This window comes from Anabrus simplex, chromosome 11 (genome assembly GCF_040414725.1).
Source record: "Anabrus simplex isolate iqAnaSimp1 chromosome 11, ASM4041472v1, whole genome shotgun sequence".
Lineage (NCBI taxonomy): Eukaryota > Metazoa > Arthropoda > Insecta > Orthoptera > Tettigoniidae > Anabrus > Anabrus simplex.
This window is the reverse complement of record NC_090275.1, coordinates 74255090-74277487: the sequence shown is the minus strand read 5'-3', so window position 1 is coordinate 74277487 and position 22398 is coordinate 74255090. Positions and strand designations below refer to the sequence as shown.

General features: G+C 37.7%; 1 protein-coding gene across 3 annotated transcripts in view; it reads left to right on the top strand.

The window, feature by feature from the left end:
* LOC136883454 (protein maelstrom homolog) overlaps positions 1 to 22398 on the top strand; it is a 228650-nt gene that overhangs the window by 9934 nt on the left and 196318 nt on the right. For 2 of the 3 annotated variants that reach the window (XM_067155759.2, XM_067155761.2), the window contains exon 2: positions 19416 to 19567. In XM_067155759.2, the coding sequence (XP_067011860.2) occupies positions 19430 to 19567 (138 nt within the window). In that variant the 5' untranslated portion in view covers positions 19416 to 19429. Of the gene's footprint in view, positions 1 to 9700; positions 9845 to 19415; positions 19568 to 22398 lie in introns of those variants that run through there. The other variant, XM_067155760.2, reaches the window with a different exon arrangement.

The window sequence follows — 22398 nt, the reverse complement described above, 5'->3', positions numbered from 1 at the left end:
ATCATGGGAAAGAAAGGTTATTACAAGAAGCTGGCTGTACTGGAAGTTGTCAAGGAGAAACATGACATCCTTTTTTGACAACTTTAAAGATAACCTCTCAAATGATAACACACATCAGTGTTAGCGAGAGTAGGCTACCGTCAACACATCCACACACAGAAGGTAATTCACCCTTCATTAGAAATCCCGTTGCTAATTTAAGTGGATTATCAGGCCAACGTACTGTCAGGAAATATTACATTTACTATAACATCTACGACTTTGGTAACAGTTCTGCAAATAATTGATTTTGATGTCCCATGCATTGCTGCTACACCGTGCAGCTAGGCACCATTTACTAACCAATGTAAGCATATAAGAATTTGTTCTTTTTCAGAAAGGAATTGACTTCTTTTTGTTGCATGTTTCAATAAATGATTGATCATTTCAAGAATACAGTCAGCCTGCGTTGGAGTAATTCGAAATCACTTGCGAAATTACGTCGATGTGAGGTTATGAAAATTAATCCTGTCTTTGTATGTTCTCTTATTGGATTCTTCATTGCTGTCCTCACTTGATGCTAACACAAGCTCACGTTGTAACGTGTTTATATTACTAAACCAAATTCTACGCCGAGAAACTAGTGTTCATACTTGTTAATTAACATATGAAAAGGGAATCATCCCTTTGCAAGATTTATGAAAACTTTTCAGTTCATTTCTTTCCACTTTGCATTTCTGTACAAAGGAGGAACATAACAGGCTTGAAAAGTGAAAAGATTCCTAACTTTTCACTTTGCAAGCTAAATCTGAAAAGTGATGGTGGAACAAAATCTGAACTGAAAAGTGCAAAGTTCATTAGTGGAACAGGCCCCTGGTCTGCAATTTCATGGTCACTGCTCTCAATAAATTGTTGGTGGTTTTCGTTTTCCTTGTTCCATCCAGGGATGAATTCCCTGCGAAACCCTCTAGGGATATGTTTCTTTGCTGCTGACACCACAGCCCGTACGAATCTTTCATAAGCGTCATGTGTAAGTGGTATCTGACCTACGCATTTATCAAGTTCTTCTGCGAAGCCAGGCCAATCAGCCTTTTTGAAATTCCGGCGTGGTCGAGGGCTAGATGTGATCAGAGGGATTTGGATGCCAATTTCATATAGTACAGGCCTGTGCTGGCTATGAGGGAAGTCGTGGAGCACTTTTCGAGTAGTTGGTAGAGGTTTGTTTACTTTTTTCTCGGGACACAAAGCACAGATCAGGACAATACCCTCATTTCCAGGCTGCTGATTTGAATGTGTCCCGGTCTTTGGCAACAAAGACGTGAAAGAGGTCGTTTCTATCCATTCATTCCAGTACTGCTTCCCCATTATCGTCTTTAGTTCTGTATTTCCAGTCCTGGTGGTGACTGTTGAAATCACCAATGTAGACTGCTGGGTGTTGTCGAATATCTACAACATGGTTGGGCCACTTAGAATTCGGAGGTTTGTATGTGTTTGAGACCTCCGTGTCACCTATTCTGATGACATGGGAGTGGATGTCCTCCTCCTTGCTAGTAGATAGAAGGCAACAACATTGCTCGCATCCGTAGGTTTAACCTGAAAGTACCCTACACGTGACCCCTGGGTGGTTCTAAGAGAGCAACGCTGAACAGGCGGCCAGATCTAAAGTTTTACCTCCTGGTCTAGATACAGTAAGTCTGGAAAAGACAACTTTTGGAACCAAATCATTGGTATTTTTCAGAACAATAGAAGGGATAAGAGGATATTGGAACAAACATAAACTTAAGAGTATGGTAGTTAATTTTTCACAGCCAGCCCCACTCTCTAGGGGCAGCAAGCCTGCCTCTTGCCAGGAGGACCTGGGTTCGATTCTCAGGCAGGTCAGGGATTCTTATCTGGATACGAGGACTTCTTCACGGTCCACCAGCCTACATGAGAACACTTGAATAATACCAATATAAATGGTCCGTTATTGGACATTATAAATTTTCCAGCTAGCTCATTCTTGGTTGCCAGCGTTTCGCCCTCGTGTGCTAGGGTGGGCTCACCAGTTGGTACCTAGCACACCTACCAATACGCTGGCTAGTGCATACCGTGGAGGCCACTGCGTAGGCTAACTGGAGCCACCGGCAGTGCCAATGCACTAAGAGACTTTGTCTCATCACTAAAAATTGATGCCTGCTTGGCCATCAGATGATATAGATGTTGATTCCCATAGGGAATCTGAAATATTTGTCCTGAATGAGCAAATTTATAATACCAATATAAATGATCCGTTATTGGACATTTATAAATTTTCCAGCTAGCTCATTCTTGGTTGCCAGCGTTTCGCCCTCGTGTGCTAGGGTGGGCTCATCAGTTGGTATGTAGCACACCTACCAATACGCTGGCTAGTGCATACCGTGGAGGCCACTGCGTAGGCTAACTGGAGCCACCGGCAGTGCCAATGCACTAAGAGACTTTGTCTCATCACTAAAAATTGATGCCTGCTTGGCCATCAGATGATATAGAATGAGCTAGCTGGAAAATTTATAATGTCCAATAACGGACCATTCATATTGGTATTATAAATTTGCTCATTCAGGACAAATATTTCAGATTCCCTATGGGAATCAACATCTATATCATCTGATGGCCAAGCAGGCATCAATTTTTAGTGATGAGACAAAGTCTCTTAGTGCATTGGCACTGCCGGTGGCTCCAGTTAGCCTACGCAGTGGCCTCCACGGTATGCACTAGCCAGCGTATTGGTAGGTGTGCTAGGTACCAACTGATGAGCCCACCCTAGCACACGAGGGCGAAATGCTGGCAACCAAGAATGAGCTAGCAGGAAAATTTATAAAGTCCATTAACGGACCATTTATATCGGTATTATAAATTTGCTCATTCAGGACAAATATTTCAGATTCCCTATGGGAATCAACATCTATATCATCTGATGGCCAAGCAGGCATCAATTTTTAGTGATGAGACAAAGTCTCTTAGTGCATTGGCACTGCCGGTGGCTCCAGTTAGCTTACGCAGTGGCCTCCACGGTATGCAATAGCCAGCGTATTGGTAGGTGTGCTAGGTACCAACTGATGAGCCCACCCTAGCACACGAGGGCGAAATGCTGGCAACCAAGAATGAGCTAGCTGGAAAATTTATAATGTCCAATAACGGACCATTTATATTGGAATTATAAATTTGCTCATTCAGGACGAATATTTCAGATTCCCTATGGGAATCAACATCTATATCATCTGATGGCCAAGCAGGCATCAATTTTTAGTGATGAGACAAAGTCTCTTAGTGCATTGGCACTGCCGGTGGCTCCAGTTAGCCTACGCAGTGGCCTCCACGGTATGCACTAGCCAGCGTATTGGTAGGTGTGCTAGGTACCAACTGATGAGCCCACCCTAGCACACGAGGGCGAAATGCTGGCAACCAAGAATGAGCTAGCTGGAAAATTTATAATGTCCAATAACGGACCATTTATATTGGTATTATAAATTTGCTCATTCAGGACAAATATTTCAGATTCCGTATGGGAATCAACATCTATATCATCTGATGGCCAAGCAGGCATCAATTTTCAGTGATGAGACAAAGTCTCTTAGTGCATTGGCACTGCCGGTGGCTCCAGTTAGCCTACGCAGTGGCCTCCACGGTATGCACTAGCCAGCGTATTGGTAGGTGTGCTAGGTACCAACTGATGAGCCCACCCTAGCACACGAGGGCGAAACGCTGGCAACCAAGAATGAGCTAGCTGGAAAATTTATAATGTTCAATAACGGACCATTTATATTGGTATTATAAATTTGCTCATTCAGGACAAATATTTCAGATTCCCTGTGGGAATCAACATCTATATCAACACTTGAATAGCTAACTGATGGTGAGATAGTGACCCCAGTTTTGAAAGCCAAGAATTGCAGCTGAGAAGATTTATTGCGCGTCCACACACCAGCCTCTTGTAATCTTGGGTATTTTAGCTGAGCAGTTGTTTGGTAAGCCCATAAGATCTGTAGTGCCATGGGTTTTTTAAATTTTAATTTTATTTTTTTGTATTTTCTTTTCTTGAATGTATAGTGATCAACATTATAATTATAGACTATGTCTTTTAATGAAATTAAGTATCTCCAACATTTGATATCTTGGAATTTTTTCCTGACTCTAAATTTTTTTTTTTTCCTGGATCATTCTCCTGTACGGTATCTTAATCATCCTCCTCCGGGTCAGTACAGGTGTTGCTTAGTACTTTCTTTTATTAGGCTACTCCAATTGTTGTGTCAGAGACATTTCCTTGGAGCTTCTCAACGTTTTCAAACTTCACTGCTTTTACAGGACCTTCATTTGGTAGATCAGGCTGTAACTTCATGAGAAACAGGGAAATAAATTTTTACAGCTCTTCTTGAAGAACAGTGGCACTGTCTGAATTTTCTTCATTCACCTGATGTTCAGAGAGTGTAATAAACCTTTTGTAAATCTATTTCTTGAATTTATAGTGAAGAAACAAAAGTAATACTCTTCTAATGGTGAAGTTATTTCTTGAGTGCTTAGCCCAGAGGCTGGTTTGATCCTCAACAGCTCCCCGATCAGCTGTCGTACATGGCTTAGGCGTCACTGGAGATGCATACGAGGGAAATGGGTGAGGTAGTTTCCCCGTTGTTTTCTTGACTGTGCCAGAAGTTGCTATTGCATATGAGTCTTGCCAAGTGCACTGAAATTCACATACTAACCAACCATTGAGTGGCGTTTTCATGGCATTCATAATGGGAATTGGCTGCATAAAGAATGCCATTACTAGCATCACACATATAACTTACCTCAGTCACTTTCATACTGTGACAGCCAAGGATGACACTGAGACAAGTCAAGTGAAGGTAATAAATTTGTTCTAGCCCATTTCAGAAGACATAGTACATTGTAAACACTAAGTCTTGCCAGCAAAGGCATGCGTAATGGATAAAGTTACAGTAATTTTATTTTGGAAACAACGGTGTTTCGAGTAATATACTGTATCTGTACTGTACCAGGAACTGTTCCAGCCCGGTACATTATTTTATAATTGCCGAAATATATGGAAAAAGGACGGCGATAATATATGTTCGTATGCCCGACATCTTGTGCGAGCGCAATGCGAAGTTCCTCGTGGGAAGCAGGACACGTCACGAGCAATGAACCTGCGGGTGGCGTCACTGCCACATGTTGTACGCCTTTCTCTCGAATGTACTGGAAGGAAAATTTCTAACTTTTTAGCCAATAAAGATACAGAAATGAGACAAACATCATCGTGTAGCTCATGTTCTGAACGTAAACGTATATCAATTTCAATAAAATCCATCATGGCATTCAAGAGATGTAAGCGAGAAAGGAATCACACTTCCCCCAGTGACGTGGCAAGCAACCTTGGGTCGTATGGAATATAAGCAGCGGACCAGACCGTAGCAGTTCACTTCGCGTTCTTCACAGCTGGCTCGCACGTCATGCTGATCGCGACGAGTTGAAATCGGTGTTCATTCTGCCGGAACATCGTAATACTTATATAACTGCGACTGCAAGTTGACACTAGGTTTCTGTGAATACCACTGAGTAAATTATAAATTGTGGGACTTGCAATTCGTCAGACATTCAAACTTCGGAAAGTAACGTGTGTATAACATCGAAGTCATAAGACTTGTAAGATTTCGCCAATATTTGAACTTGAGAAATATCTCAATTTTCGTGTGAATAGCTATAACAAACTTGAAGTTAGCACAGCTACTTTAAATTGTAATGATCTTGGACTGTTTCAACTCAGAATGTCATGAGTGTAGGTCGAAACACATTGACTATTTTGAATATCAGCAAAGCCTAGAACACTTTAATTTGTGTAGAAAGACTGTTCGCGTATCATCATAACAGACTGTACCATTTGAAACAACCCGTGTGGATAGACTGTATAATGAACTTCGTAATTCAGTGTTATTGTGAAGTATAGGACTCATACATGAATACTTGTAAAACTGTGATGGTGATAAGGAACATTACGAGATGTTAAGAGAGAGAGCTATTTATTTATTTATTTATTTGCTGTGAAAGTGAGCCATGATAAACTGTGCTTCGAATGAAAGTTGTTTTTGACGATACAAACAATGTGCAGTAAGTGTCAAGATAAACTATGCATGGAAGTGTGTTTTCTCATTTTTCAATTATCGCAACTTATGATAATAGACAGTGCCTTGACATATTCCTCATCCCAGTGAATGGTGATTATGTATGAGACAGTCATAATCAGTTCTAACAGTGCAAATCAAATGGTGCACATTTCAACACAGCACACTCTTATTAGTGGCCTAGTCAGTTGGACTTTCTCGTGTTAAAGCCACATTTTTTTTAACATGAGAAATCCTGACTCGAGACGACGGAGATCAACGGAGAATGGCGGAGAACGACTAGATCGACGGAGATTTGATGCAGATCAACGTAGACTTGGTACTACGAGGGACAGTTCGAGGGACGTGGTACTATGGAACAGGTCAGGTGGTATCAGTGCTTTTTCCATTCAAAAATATAATTCTGACTTTGAACAGAACTTTTATAAACAGTGTCATTACTGACAAAGAACATTAAAAGCTCACTTACTTAATATTTTATAAACTTGGAAAATTAACGCTTTACAATTCTTAAAAGTAAAGACTTACAAATAACTGTGCGCTTTCATAATGTCGTATGTTCTCACTTATTGGAACTGCAGGATTTCAATTGAGTGCTTCATTCATAGTGAAAGTGTGTCATAAACTCCCAATTTAGAATATTTACGTAAAGTGTACAATAAGTTACAAAAAAATAGGACAATACTCAGAACGTTATACCAGAAGATCAGATTTAATTTCAAGTGTTTCATATTTGAGTTTGATGTGTTTACAAGAAGGAATTACAAAATTTACTTTATTTAATTTATGTGGAAAGCATAATCTGCAATCATAAGTGCTAATAGAAAGGACTTTAGGATTTCTTACTTACAACATGCTTTATTATCAATTTATGCCAAAAAAATTATGTTGGACATAACTTATTGAAAAGGACATTATTCAGTTGAATTTTACTTGATCAACTTAATTTTTCAGTATTCTGTTGTTGAAATTGGGATTTATTTTCTAGTAAATATCTATGATTCGGTGGTATAATAGGGTGACCTTCCAGAGATTGAATAAAGGAAAGAAAGATATAATATATTATTTTGCCTTGCGATCCTCCCTCTCTGTACCTTCTCCTAAGGACTAGGCACCCTTCAGAAAGACCTCATGCTCTTTGAAATCAACCTTTCCTAGTACAGTACCGGATGATGCTAAGTTTAGTTAACAAATACAATGGTAAGGATAATGCCATGTTTGTTGCCAAATGCTTGGTGGATGAGGACAGTTTCGGTACATGACCACTTCTTTAGTCAGGGATACTACCTATTTTGAGGACTTATAGAGAATGTAGGGTTGTGAACTAAACATACAGGGTACCAGGAAATGTTCTCCGCAGCGCGTACGTTCTGCTGGGCGAGGTAGCATGAGCAGTTAGGTTGGCAGCATGGCTGCTGCCACTTCTATCAAAACAAACAAACAATCAGTAAACAGTAAAATTTGCACTCACCACAGCAATCCATAACAGATGCTGAACTTGTATTCGAAGACAGACTTCAACATGTCTACACACTTTTCGAAGACTTTCTTAGCATTATATTAGAAATTTCATAATTTTTTTTGTCTGTTAAAGTGTAGGCCCGGCTGTTCCCGGTACATCATGAACAGAGCCGGTCACACGAAATTTACTTACCAAATTCCAAGCGGTATCCCAGTTTGGACACTTTGAATTAGGAAACCGTGCCTGAAATTTTAGTTTTACATTTTCTGTAAACCGATCACTGTTACGTGTCTTTTAGGTAGATCAGTTTAAACACAATTTCAATCGAAAAGGAGGGGAGAATTTCCCTCAATCATAAGGTAGAGAACAATATTTAGGTGACAGACCAAGCAGAGCATAAGGAAGTGTGCACGAGGCAATACGGAATTCGTCACAAATACAGCACGCAGAACACAAAGCAAGGCCCTTTCCTAGAGGTGTTCCGTGATAGGAGCATTAGAATTAATGTGAAAGGGACACCAAAATAACAAACCCAAAGGAGCAGATTTTAAGAAAGTAAGACGTGTATTACAACGGCATCAAGAAAAAGGACTTACAGACATGGTACATAGTAATTGAACTCATTATCTTTGGTATTTCACAGGTTCAAGAATAGTAGAAATTACAGAAGATAAGGTTAAAAATGGCTATATGTACAAGTACATTAATAATAGCATACAGATGACTAGATCCAAATTATCACAATGATATCGATATTGCAGCACGTATGTGCCATGAAGGTATTTTAGAGAAAGGTGTCCAATTAATTTTTACTCAAGTGGAATGGTAGATTCCGTAAACATTGGGATGCCAAAATGCAATGACCATTATATCGTTATATTTTATTACATTAATCCCCCGAACCAAATTCACTTAACTTCAAAGAACAAGATTGGCATCATTATAAACAATAGAATGGAAAGAACACCCCCATCAGATTCGCAGACCACGATTAACCATTTAATACCATTACAATTTGTCATTAGAAAAGGGAGAATAGGAAGTGATGAAGGCAAAACACGAGAAGAAAGAGAGCAAGGGAAAAGGATAAAAAAAATAACAACACAGGTAAAAGGTATGATAGAACAGGCAGGGATCAGGCTGCGAATACCCAGTTCGAAATAAGGTTCATTTCAACACATCAGTAAAGTTCCAAGTCACTTGTTTGCCAACCATAACTCCCTCATCACCGTTGTTAACCTTCACAGAAGTGAGGGCAGTGCTCCATATCGCAGTTAAGTCCAAAAGAGACAGTTGAAAGTTAATAGTCGTAGCAAAGTCTATCAGGAGCAAGAAAGATGTTAACATGAAAACATAATAAAATATGAGTCTGCTCACCCAGCCAGAAGAAGAAAGTTTCACACAAGTTTTAAAACCAACACGGACCAGCCGCACAAAACGGTATAAACTCCCACTGCTTACAGCAACATGAAACACACACCCGATTGCCGATCAAGGCGAAGCGGCGAGTTAATATAGGCCGGAGAGGGCAGGCGTGGAATGTACTGGAAATAGGTGAAGTCAGTGGGGGTGGCGCGGCGAGGGGGAGCGGGCACAACAGTCGTAAGGCAGACAAGGCAGCAGATGGATGGAAAACGTAGCAGTTCAATGTCTATAGGAGCGAAGAAATATGCACAAAGTAAGAAAAAAAACACACATATATATATATATATATAGGGAGCACGTAACATCACCTTCACGAAAAACCTATTCCACCAAAAAAATCTCTTTCTTCAGTAGTAAATATTACCGCCTGTATCCTGTTGCACTATTCCAGTAACCTATCTGAACGCTGGCTTACTGCAATACACACTGAAGATTTTGACAGCCCACAGCTCACACGTATGGCCCTCCTTGTACTGCTGACCTTGGCCTGTCGGCGACTGAGCGTGACAGATATGACACCGTGCTGCCAACTAAACTGCTCATGGTACATTATGCAGCAGCATGTAGGCACTGCAGAGAACATTTCCTGGCGCCCGTTACCTTTTACATTTTTCTGGAGAAGGCAATTTTTGGAACTCACCTCCTCATATATTTAGTCCTGTTCAAATTTTACAGGTTTAATGGTAAAACTTGACCAATGTTGATGCAAAAATGGTTAGGAATCTAACATAGTGTGGCTTGCTCGTTGTGATAACATGCGACCCAAGGATGCCAATTTGGATGCTGCTAGTGACACAACCAATGATCTGAATTGGTTAGACCATTGGTGTGGAGGAAAGCAAAGGTTAGTACTGTGTAGCAGTCCACAGGCCAATATCATCCCCAATGGCAGAATTTTGTCTGGCTGAAAATCTTTGAATTTTACTCCTTCTGTACCTACTTTTTATGTTCGTAGGTTTTATATTCACGTTGCGGATTTATCTTGTTATTTTCGTGGGATGCTTCCACACGATGCAAGTTCGCATTTCCCAGATTGATGTAGTCTCCATTTTAATTTTTATGTACAAATAAGAATTCTTCTAAGGGCATGTTGGTGGGTTCATGATGAGTATAAAGGAAGTAGCTTTCCTCTTGATTATTTCAGGTATTACTTCACATCATTTTTGCATGATTTTCTCATTCCTAAACATGCAGTTATTTTTAGAAAGTGCTGCCGAGATTTGGTACTGTTTGTTATCCGAGGTCGCTGTATTTCCTTACCGCTTCAAGACGTTTTATCTTACTAGTGTGGTCCTCTACTAGTTCTGTGCTGTCGAACATTGTAGTCAGAATGGTCCAATGACTGCTTTTCTTTTAGTTTGATAATGTAGCCTCTATCAAATGCTGGATCTTTATTTACCTTCACATTATACTACATATTATGACTGCTTTCGGTAATATAACTCACTTATTTAAATGATTCATTGTGAAGGAACTCCATTGCCTATGGTGATACTGGCTACCAACTGTAAGTCCAATTTTTTTTCTTTTTTTTTCATCTGAGTACATTAGAATGGCATTTATGTGCAGATAAAATATTATAGCAAAATGAAAACTAAATCATAAAATTGTTCATTTCCACACTCAAGAATACAACTTCTTCTGTAACATTTCATGTTACCCTTGTTATTTTATTTCGTATCTACCCAAAAGTGAACACTATGGATCATAGTGATATATTATTGGTCGAACATGTCAGAGTGAAAGACGCAGATTGCTGCCTTAGATGTCCTGTAACTCTACTGACGGATGTTTTACGTTGCTTTCTTAATGGGACTATCTCCGTTGACAGATGAAGTTTGGTGCTGTTTAATTTTTAATATAGATTGACTGTACCCTATGCAATTGTATCTTGTTAATTTAAGCCCTCATTTGTTTATGTGTTTTTAACATTGAGTTTTGGACTAACGATTTTCATATTTTGCCTTCGTTATAGTCACATTTACTTTTTTTCTTTTACATTTTATGGCCTACATTGGACCATTCTAGTCAATTATACAAAGGATTTCTTAATTTCCTATCACCCCAATATTTTTTCATTCCGATAGATGCTGCCTTCCTTTGTTCTGTTGAAAATACCCTCCCATTAGACCTTTTATTGCTCGTGGTATGTAGCCTGGTGTGTGTGTGCCTTGAAGTATCTTAATTTTTTCTGTTTTGTTTTTGAGATCGTCTGTTGTTATTTATAGTTCTTTAATATCCTCCCTAATTTCCGTGATTCATTTAATCTTAGTCTTGCTATTCTGTAATTTTTCAATTATTCTTTTGCTAATTCTAGAGTCAGGTGTTCTGATAAGATGTCCGAAGAATGATTTACGTTTTTTCCTGATCGTGCTCAATACTGGTTCAATTTCCTTATAAACTGTTTTATTTGATGCTATTCTCCATTGTCCATTAAATGCATGTTCTAATTATTCTCCTTTCTGTCTGTTTTGTCTGTTGTAGTAGTAGTAGTAGTAGTAGTAGTTTTAAAAATGGTTTCACTAGCATAAGTTATGGCTGTGAGACTGTTTTATAATGTCTTAATTTTGCTGCTATCGATAAGCTTTTTTTATTGTATGTAGTATTGGTAATATAATTTGTTTTCTTTAATTTATTTATTCTGTTATGCCAAGCTGGTTTCTCATTAAGATTATAAGTTATGATTTCTCCTAAATACTTCAATATATCAACAAATTTGATTTCTTGTGCATCAAGTGATATTTTATTAACCAGTGGGGTACGTGTAAACATGATCTCGTTTTTTTTTTTCAAAGGATATTGTAAGATCTATTTTTTTGTGCTATTTCCTGTAGAGATTTAATTTGGTATCGAGTTTCCTGAATATTGTTGGACAATACAGCTGGGTCATCGGCAAATTCTAAACAATTTAAATTTTGTTTGGAGCTTCCAATTTTTATGTTCTTTGGGTTGACCTTGCACCATTCCCTTATTATAAATTCTAATGCACAATTAATTAGTAATGGAGATAAATAGTCTCCTTGTCTTAAACCTGTTTTAATCAAAGATGGTTCAAAAACCTCTCCTCCAAACTTTACTTTTGATCTGGTGTTAGTTAAAGTAAGTTCCATCAGTTTAAATTAATTTAGGATGGAGTCCAAAATTCCTTAACATTTTTAACATTGATGGTCTATGTATTACGAAACTTTTAGTGATACTTCTTTGTACTGGGGTGAAGAGTAAAGGAGGGAGCTAGCCCGGTTCCAGTAATACTGCCAACTGAATGGAAATGAAATCTGAATTGAATTGTATGATCGATCAGTAGGAATTTTCTAAACCTTTTTTTATTATCTTAAGCAAACAACTGTGTCACACACACATTATGTAACATTTCTCAATGCGAATCTTGTTCCTAGCATAAATTCTGTATTTTGGCTTTGCTGTGTAAACAACAACAGTACTAGTACGTAAAGTGTACGCCAGATGTCTCACAGCGATTCATAGTTTGTGTTCAAAGGTTGCCAATATGAATCTTGAAGATTGCCGAGGTCTAGCGATTCAGCACTAGGGAGTCCAGGTATCACTAAAAGTTTTGCGAGTAATATACAATCATATGCCTTCTTAAAGTCAACAAATGTTATTACTTATACGCTTGTTTGTTTTCTGTAGTATGCCATTATTCATTTTAGAGTGATCTGTTCAGCACAACTTCTCCAGGGTTGGTATTCTCCTAACTTTTTTTCTGGTTGATCTTTAATCCTTCCATGTAAGATCTTTGAAAAATCCTTGTATGTGCAGTCCAAGATAGACAGTCCTCTATAATTATCCGGATTACTCTTATCTCCTTTTTTTTTATGAAGAGGGTGTATTAAGGATGTTGTCCAACGTTCTAGAAACTGTTCAGTTATCCAAATTTGTGTTAAAGCCATGATGTGTAAGGAAATCCGAACCGTATTCTTGAATATTTCCACATCTCTACAAAAACCTGGTCTCCGTATGCCTTATAATTGGTGAGTTCTTTTTGTGCTTTTTCTAATTCTTGAAATGTTGGGGGGTCTGAATTATTAAATTCGATTTTTAATGGAGTATTTGTATTCATTTGTAATAATTCCTTAGGTTTTTCACAGTTTAAAAGTTTACTAAATGCTTTTGCCATAGTCTCAGCATTTTCACTATTGCTGTGTGCCATTTTTCCATTTTCATCTTTCAACATTAATGTAGGAGAAGTAAATTTTTGTACTTCCAAACATTTTATAATAGTCTCTAGAATTGGTGTTATGATAATTTTGATGGAGTTTATTAAATCTTTATGAATTCTCTCCCAATTTTTCTAATATTTTGCAAAATTTTCTTCCTGATTTATGTTGATAGCATTTTCTTCTGTTTTATGGGTTGGAACTTTAACCATGCCTGATGAATTTCATCACATTCTGTCCTCTATCACGCATGTTATTTACAAGGGTTCAATAGAACTAAATTTTCAGCTTATTTTTGAGAACTGGGATCAGTTCTGAAAGGTCATCTGTCATTTTTATTGTTTGTGTGCCTTCCTTATATTTGTCATTTTTTATTAACTGATGTGGGTCATAATTCCTCTTTATTTTATGAGTTTTGATATTCTTCTTCTTCTTTAGTGGTGTGAATTTAAGTTTAATCTTGACAATGTAGTGATCAGAACCAGTATCTATTCCTCTTAATACTTTTACATTATGAATTTCCTTATGGAAAAATGTATCCATACAAACATGGTCTAGCTGCCATTCCCCTTTTCTCCAATCAGGATGCTTCCAAGTTTTAACCTTGTTTGGTTTCCTTTTAAAATATGTTGATTTATATATAACGTGCTCTCTGCAAAGTTCAACAAGTCGTTGGCCATTCTTGTTTGGAAATTTATGTGGAGACTATTTTCCAATTATATCCCTACACTTTTTCCCCTTCCTAATTGGACATTAAAGTCTCCTAATAAAATTTTAACATTACTTTTATTTAGTTTGTTTATTATGTGTTCAAGGAGATCCCAAAATTTATCCACTTTTTCTTTGTTCATGTAGAGATTTTTTTTCATTAGTAGGGGCATGGGCATTTATTATTGTATAAATTTTGTTTGTTTTAAAGGTGAGAGTTGCAATTCTTGGTGATATTGCTTGAAAATTAATTATAGAATCTATTATTTTTAAGTTTACTATAAATCCTGTTCCAAATTGGGAACGTTGATTCTTAACTCCTCGGTCAGTTATCCCATTATTATTTTTATTATTATTATTATTACAACTTCCCCCATGCGGAGGCTGCCACAAGGACAAGTATGTCGGCTACACAGTATTTTGTCTTCTAAGTTACTGTTGACTTTGCTAGTGTGCCAGGTAGAAGATTCACCAAAAGGCTTGTGATTCAAAAGGTTCTTCCATTGTGTTTCTCTTTCCTTGAAGGCCCACTATTAAAAATTTGTGTTTATCTAATTCATGTGTAAAAGTCTTAAGTCTTCCAATTTTGCAGAGAGAATATTGCGAGTTGCAGTGTAGTTAATTTGTTGATGTTTAATTGGTTGCAAATGCTCCAACTCATTGCTGTCTCTCAGTTGGCTACCCACTGAATCCGAAGTAGCCTTCTCCTGAAGCCTGATTGGACAGGACAGTGGAATTATTTTCCTAAAAGACTTTGCCATATTGACTATTGAAGGGAATGAAACCTAATGGGAGCAAGCTCCGATTTACAACTATGGTTGTTAACAACAGAGGTTGTTGTGTGTTTGGTCCATGAGAGCTATTTTATCTTGTTGAAGTCCGCCGGCAGGCCGGTGAGCCACCTGGGACGCGCTACGTCAGAGTATCACCTCTCCGTCTGCTATGACACCGTAGTAGGTTCGTGGTACATTTACTTACATTAATTCAAACAAAAAATTTCTATAAAATTTCAACACTATTCTTATGAACAATGTCGTTCATTCCATTGGGATTGGAGAGAAAACTAGGAGCTATAAGCATTTGAAATTACCACTGCTGAGTCGATATGGGAGGCCTATGAGTGCATGTTTTAATACATGTTAACACTTCGTTAAAAGGAAAAACTGCAATGCCTAACTAACTGCTGCATTCCAGTGTGCCAAAGCAAACTTCAGCTGTAGCCTATTCATATACCAGTTCCCTAAGTGGGAGCCCTTACGGGAACAGGCGGTTGGATGCAGTTCACTGTAGGAACTTAACAGGGGACGTCAACCAATATGCACTCAAATACACATGAAAATTGTTAGGCACCTTACTAGTATGTTACAATTATCTTCAAGTTTTGCAATTTTCATATTTCTATCTCAAAATTTCGAGTTTATATTGAAATTCCAAATTTTAATTTTCAATACCAATTTATGTACCTTTTTTCAAAAAACCTTTGAATCAAATTTTATGAAAATTGAAATATAATCTCATCAGTAGTGTTTAAACAAATAGGCGCAAGGATATTTTCCTTGGTATAATATCAACGTTTATAAAACATTTTAAACTTTTTGCATTAAAAAATAGTTAAAATTTTTCAACAAATGTCTTTTTAAAATGTTAATTTTTTAAATATACTATTTCTGTTGCAGTAAATATGTGTTATTATTAGTTTATTAAGTGTAAAAAAATTCATTGAGCTAGCTTTCATAGTTGATATTTAGAAATTTCATCATGATCCGCATTGAAGTGGGATTACAATAATTACAATTATTAGGGGTCCACATATTCAATACAATGACATTTATTAGTGTGAATTAATCACATAAGGTACTAGTTTCGGCACTTATGTCGTGCCATCCTGTCAAATCAGGATAACATAAACAATCTCAAAACACATTATAACACCTGCAAAGATGAATGTTAAATAAGATTATGGTACCTGATGATATTGCACTATAATATAAAATCCTGTGCCTATCTCGGGCAAACTGGGCGCAACTTCAAAATAAGATATGCTGAACATGTTAATGCCGTGAGGTATAATAGATTCTGTGCGGTAGGACAACATGTCCACGAATTAAAACACAAGTATGGAGCAGGACATTCAGATACTAGAGACTTTAAATAAAGCCCCGTTACTCGATGCTACTGAATTGTGTTGTATCCACTTAGACCAATATTTCAATTCAAATCTTAATCTAAATGATATATCCGAGAGACCAAAAGTTCTCTTTGATTTTGTAATAGCATTTCTAAAAAGTGTACAAATTCCAAACAGAAGTCTAATTTTACACATTATGCGCAACAAGTTTTCTCAATATTCGTTTCGCCGGCCACATCACGCGGATCCCCTCCACATGACCGCTTCACACGCCCTTCTTCTGCTTACCCCTATCGCCCCTCCCTTATCCCGTCCAGATACGCAGACCTGACCCAGCCGTTCATTGCTTACTGCACTTCATTACATTACGTTTAGCCTACGGCCACGTTGGGGTGAGTCTTATAAACACTTATAGAGTCTAAAAATTTTCCGCTTCGAATTATTATTAGCGTTTTTTTTTTTATTCACAGGTTCTGCATTTGAACTGGGAAACGCCGTTCCTGTTTACATCTTAAGGATTTATTTATATGTTTCCACCCCAAAGGCCTTAGATATAGAAGAATATTGCCAAACTCTAATCTCATTCAGCTGTTTATATTCACGGTTATTTTAAGATGGCTCCACATGAGTAACGCAGTTCAAGAATTACAAATGGATTAATGTGTAAAATGTTTTAAAATACAAGCTATTTTATTTTATTATTGTGGATCATAAACCAAATATCTTGAACTCGGTACTGAATGTCCATAGGGAAACGAATCATCTTGTGAATTGTTATTCAACATCCAGTATATATGACTTGCAAGTTTTCAATTTGTAGGAAAAGAAAGAACAGTTAAACATTGTAATTTAAAGGTTTTATTATGTGTTGTAGTTTTAATGTAGACATCATAGGCTTTTATCTTATGTAAAAGTTAATATTTATTATGAGTTTTATATAATTGCCTGTTTTCCAAGCTCTTTGTACACCTGAGGATGACGCAAAAAAAAAAAAAGCGTCGAAACCAGTCCTGAATAAAATTTAGAATGTTGTAATTACATCTAGACAACATTATTATTGTATTGAATAGGTGGACCCTATAAAAAGTTTAATCGTAAACTGCTGGCACCAACTCGTGACCAAATTCAGCACGTCTCAGAGACGATGTCAGACGCCAGTAGGTTAAGACCATGGCCACTTCCTTCTAACTCGTATTCCGTTCCTATCCCATCGTCACCATATGACCTGCCTGTGTCGGTGCGACGTAAAGCCAGTTGTAAAAATAAATAACATGGCTAACTATCCAGGCAAAAGAGACATGTTTGTGGGGTAGTTGCTTGGAAAGTTGCTAGGTAACAGAATGTTACGGTGGCCTTTCTTGAACGTTCTCCATTGTTTGTTTTCTTGGGGTAGTTATCCAAGTAACCACTCCAGCGCTAACGATCTAGCAAATCTCCGCCAGTGTGGCCCCAGCCTAAGCATCTCGGAGAGCTTTCCAGTGAATGTCGGTGTACACCAAAGCTCCACACTGTCCCCATTGCTCCTTTGTCCACCGAGCACGATAGCTGTATCCACTATTCGGGAGATAGTGGGTTCGAACCGCACTGTCGGCAGCCCTGAAGATGGTTTTCCGTGGTTTCCCCTTTTCACACCAGGCAAATGCTGGTGGGGCCACGGCCGCTTCCTTCCCATTCCTAGCCCTTTCCTGTCCCATCGTCGCCATAAGACCTATCTGTGTCAGTGCGACGTAAAGCAACTTGCTCTTGTCCTTGCCATGGGCACAATCACATTGGACCTACAAAGGAGTGTCCTTTAGACTGTTTTATGAAGATGATGTCCCTCTTCTTGATACTTAAATGTAAGAATAAATTACATTTTATGACAAGATCATAACCTTAATTTTTGTTATATATATTTTAATTATTCCTACAATGGTATACATATGTTTTAGTTATCACATGATCTGTTTAATTTTTATTTGGCTGAAGATGGCCACTAAGTGGCTGAAACTAGTCCCAAGACTTATGTAATATCATTTATTTCATATATTGTATTGAAAAGGTGGACACTCTTGTCAATTTATTCTTATAATTGCACTTCAGTATGGAACAAAAATAAAATTTATAGCTTCTTGATACCACCAGAAGAGGATTGTAGTGTCAAGTTGAAGCTTGGAACAGCCTTCTCTCACAATATGGTGTTAGACTGGACCAAAAAATGACTGAATGCCTGGAAACCACCCCAAGAAACAGCTCCATCCAAGTTGATGGGGAGACCTTAATGAAGATGGCACACTTCAGGTATCTAGGAGCTCGCCTACAGACTTATTGTGGTATATGTGATGAAGTGCGAAGTAGGATAAAGGCAGAATGGATGAGATTGTGGGAAGTCGCAGGCATACTCTACTACAGAAGGATGCCATTATATCTGAAGTCCAAAATATGCCGCAAGGTAGTATGTCCTGTTGATTTATATGGTGTTGAATGTTGACCATCTGACAAAGATACGGAACGCCTATTGCACAACATGGTAATGCGTATGCTCCATTGGTCAATGGGCATCACACTTCTGCATCATGTCAAAAAAAAACCACCATTCGCCAGCAAATGAGAATTGCGCCCATCTCTGAGAAAGCACAGGAAAAACGTCTCCAATGGTATGGTCGTACCTGCATTTTACACCTGGAACGGTTGTCAATTTCACCTGCTCTGTTAAAATTAATTGGCAACATCTGCCAAGGCAGTCTCAGATGAAGTAATGCTGATACAATGCGTAAGACCACATGATGCCAAAGATTGTGCAAAATGATTAGCCAAGATTAAAACGGCGGATCCTGATCCAGCGGGAAAATGTTACGAAGAAGAAGAAGAAAGTAATGTCTTCCATGAAAATTGTACCTAAGTTTTGGCGGATTGGTAAAAAATTTAAATGTGAATTCATGGTATTTGCATTTCTGTTCATGAACTAAGGAAGCTAGATGGTTGATATGCATACACATTGCCCTAGTTGGTATTAAAAGGCGAGCAGGGTTTGACAGTCTTGGAACAAATAGTTTCTTAAATATGAAGCTACAAGATGTACCTTAAAATGTGCAAGTTTCATATCCAGGTGCCCTTATTTAACATATAGCCCCAGCATTTGCCTGATGTGAAAATGGGAAGCCACAGAAAACCATCTTCAAACTATCCATACTATACAACTAGCTCTCTCTGTCTTTCAAATTTTGAGTGATAGATTACGGGTCAATACCTTTCCTGATGCCATGTAATTTCACTTGAAAATTTCATCTTAGAATCCCTGGGAATTCGAACATCTGTCTGTACTAATCATGCCCCTATTTCTTTCTCCTATATATTTCTGATATCATGTTGTGGAGAGCTTTTCATGATAGGAGCCTAAGTTTTTTTTTTTTTTTCTCTTTCAGACTAGCATTTTACAATGCCTAACAAGAAGAAAAAGGAACCTAAGAATCCATATTATTTTTTCATGCTCAAATTCCGTAAGGATGAAGAGAGCAAGGGTCGCCGCTTTGGAGGAATGGCAGAAGTGGCTACGGCTGCTGGCAATAAATGGAGAGTAAGTTCAAAAAATACCTTGTGCCAATTGTCTTTCTTAACATGTAACTCTTGAAGAATTTTTAAATGGTACATTGCCCAGTGATACTGAGAGAATGTTCATGTGCTGAACAGATCTTGTAGGGAAGTTTCAGCTTTATACTGTGTATCATCTCATGTTCTGGTCTTTCATAATAAAATATTTCTTGTCTTGCTGTTGAATATATAGGGTGGGCAGAAAGTGACTGGGTATAAATGGCTATAGAATTTTTAATATAAATTAAATCTTAATGGAAATAGTAGAATTTGAACTTCAGCTCGTCGAAAGTAGAGACACTGGCCCTGAGGGGAGTACTCGTAATATCAAAGATCGCTGACCATCTGTCTGTTAGGGAATGAGCATAGATTGCTGCAGGCTATGAAGTACGGAATTCCAATGTTCTTGTTCAGAGATGGTGGCTTGCAGTGAAGGGAAGGAATGCCACAATCCATCCAAAGACACTAAAGGTTTGTTCTCAAAACTACTGACCACAGCTTCAGTTAAGGATGCAAGAAGATGTGGCCATTCATGTCCCATTTGAGGAGAACGGGATGCATGTGTCAAATGTGTCAAGGGAAAGATCTTCATTGGGGTAATCACAAAAATGGGATTGTAAATAAGGGGTACAGATCTCTGCACATGGTTATGAGGGTGTTTAGGGGTTGTAGTAAGGATGTAAAGGAGAGGGCATATAAGTCTCTGGTAAGACCCCAGCTCGAGTATGGTTCCAGTGAATGGAACCCTCGCCAGAATTACCTGATTCAAGAACTGGAAAAAATCCCAAGAAAGGCAGTCCGATTCGTTCTGGGTGATTTCCGACAAAAGAGTAGCGTTACAAAAATGTTGCAAAGTTTGGGCTGGGAAGAATTGGGAGAAAGAAGACGAGCTGCTCGACTAAGTGATATGTTTACATAAAATCATCTGCTTTCTATTGTAGAAATAATTTATATATTTTCTCTTGAGTTATTTGTTTGTTTTAATCTTGTCAATCTTATGTTAATTTTAAGGACACTTCCTCTAAAGCATTACTTTGTCAATTTTATATATTTTTCATCTAAACAGTGTTATGTGGCTGAAGATGTTGATAATATACGAAACATGTACCAGTTTTGACCATTAAAAATTGCCTTAAGCAATCATTGTATCGACTAGGTGGAAAATAAATAAATACTTAATTGTGAATCTAAGTGATATGTTCCGAGCTGTCAGCGGAGAGATGGCGTGGAATAACATTAGTAGATGAATAAGTTCAAGTGGCGTTTATGAAAGTGGGAAAGATCACAATATGAAGATAAAGTTGGAATTCAAGAGGACAAACTGGGGCAAATATTCATTTATAGGAAGGGGAGTTAGGGTTTGGAATAACTTACCAAGGGAGATGTTCAATAAATTTCCAATTTCTTTGAAATCATTTAGGAAAAGGCTAGGAAAACAACAGATATGGAATATGCCACCTGGGCGACTGCCCTAAATGCAGATCAGTATTGATTGATGTTCAATTGCATTCAGAACACAATCCCAGTATGACAGAAAAGTTGCAGAGTCGATGGATCATGGTGTCTGGAGGGGAAAAACATCGACATTGTTATGCAGGATTGAGTAACCTCCTCGTTTTGCAGATGACGTGTGTGTATATGGTTGGATGAGGAGTTTCTGTGATGTTGGTCAGGATGTCACAGATCTCGCAAATCGTCTGTGAGAAGTTCAGACCTTATACGCTGTGACTATTTCCTGTGGGATTGGCCAAAGAATAAGGTCTACCACACGAAACTTCACAATTCAAGAATTGGAAACACAAATCCAGGGCGTTATCACTAGTGTCTTTGAGGAAATTTGTTGTGGATTCCATTCCCAGACACTTGAGGAAATTGGTAGACACCTTGGGTGCTTACATTGAATTTCGAGGTAGGCTATATGTCTGTATTCTCAAGTAACAGTGTGCCCATAACATTAACCCTTCTCCTGCCAAGCTGAAATGCTGTAGTAATGCTAAAACTGCCAACCTAAATTAAGGCAAAATGTAAGGTCTTACTGAAAATTTTGTACTTGCCTCAGTTTTGAAGCTATATGGATGAATTTTTTAAAATTATTATTCATTGTGATTTACTTTGTTGGCGCTTATGCCTTTTTGTGAAAAATAATTAGTGGATTATTAGTTTCTACTTTCAGTAATTTTGCAAATTTGAATTAGTATTTAGCATACTAATAATTATTTCACATACATGTTAATGTCACTGTTCGAATCACTAAACTGTGTTGTCTTTTAATGTAAAAAGTTTTAAATCCTTATGTATAAAAATGCTCAAATGATTTTAGTTTTTGAAATTTAAAATTGAGGTTACTTGAATTTTGCTGGTTAACATTAAGATAGTTATCATCTTCACTTTTGACAGCAGCAGCAGTAGTAGTAGAAGTAGTAGTAGTAGTAGTAGTAGTAGTAGTAGTAGTACAGTGTCCATATTCCGGAAAGTCAGTGAAAAAAATGTTGTTCTTGGAAAGTCAGGGAAATAGACAAAAAAAATCAGGAAAGTCAGGGAAATCTTCCTTGATATTGGATACATTGTGCGCAATTCTTTTAATAATAATAATAATAATAATATTTTTAAGCTCTAATCTGCTGTAACCCAGGCTATTATAGCATTTCTTTTTCACATATATTTTCACAAGAAGTGCACATTAATTCTACAATTTCTTTTGTGCTCTTGTGCCATTTCTTTCAATCATTTTATGTTTTTTTAAATTTCAGTTCTAGGATGCTTTCTTGAAACTCGTGACAATGACCAACAAGCAGTGTACATTTAATAAACTTTGGC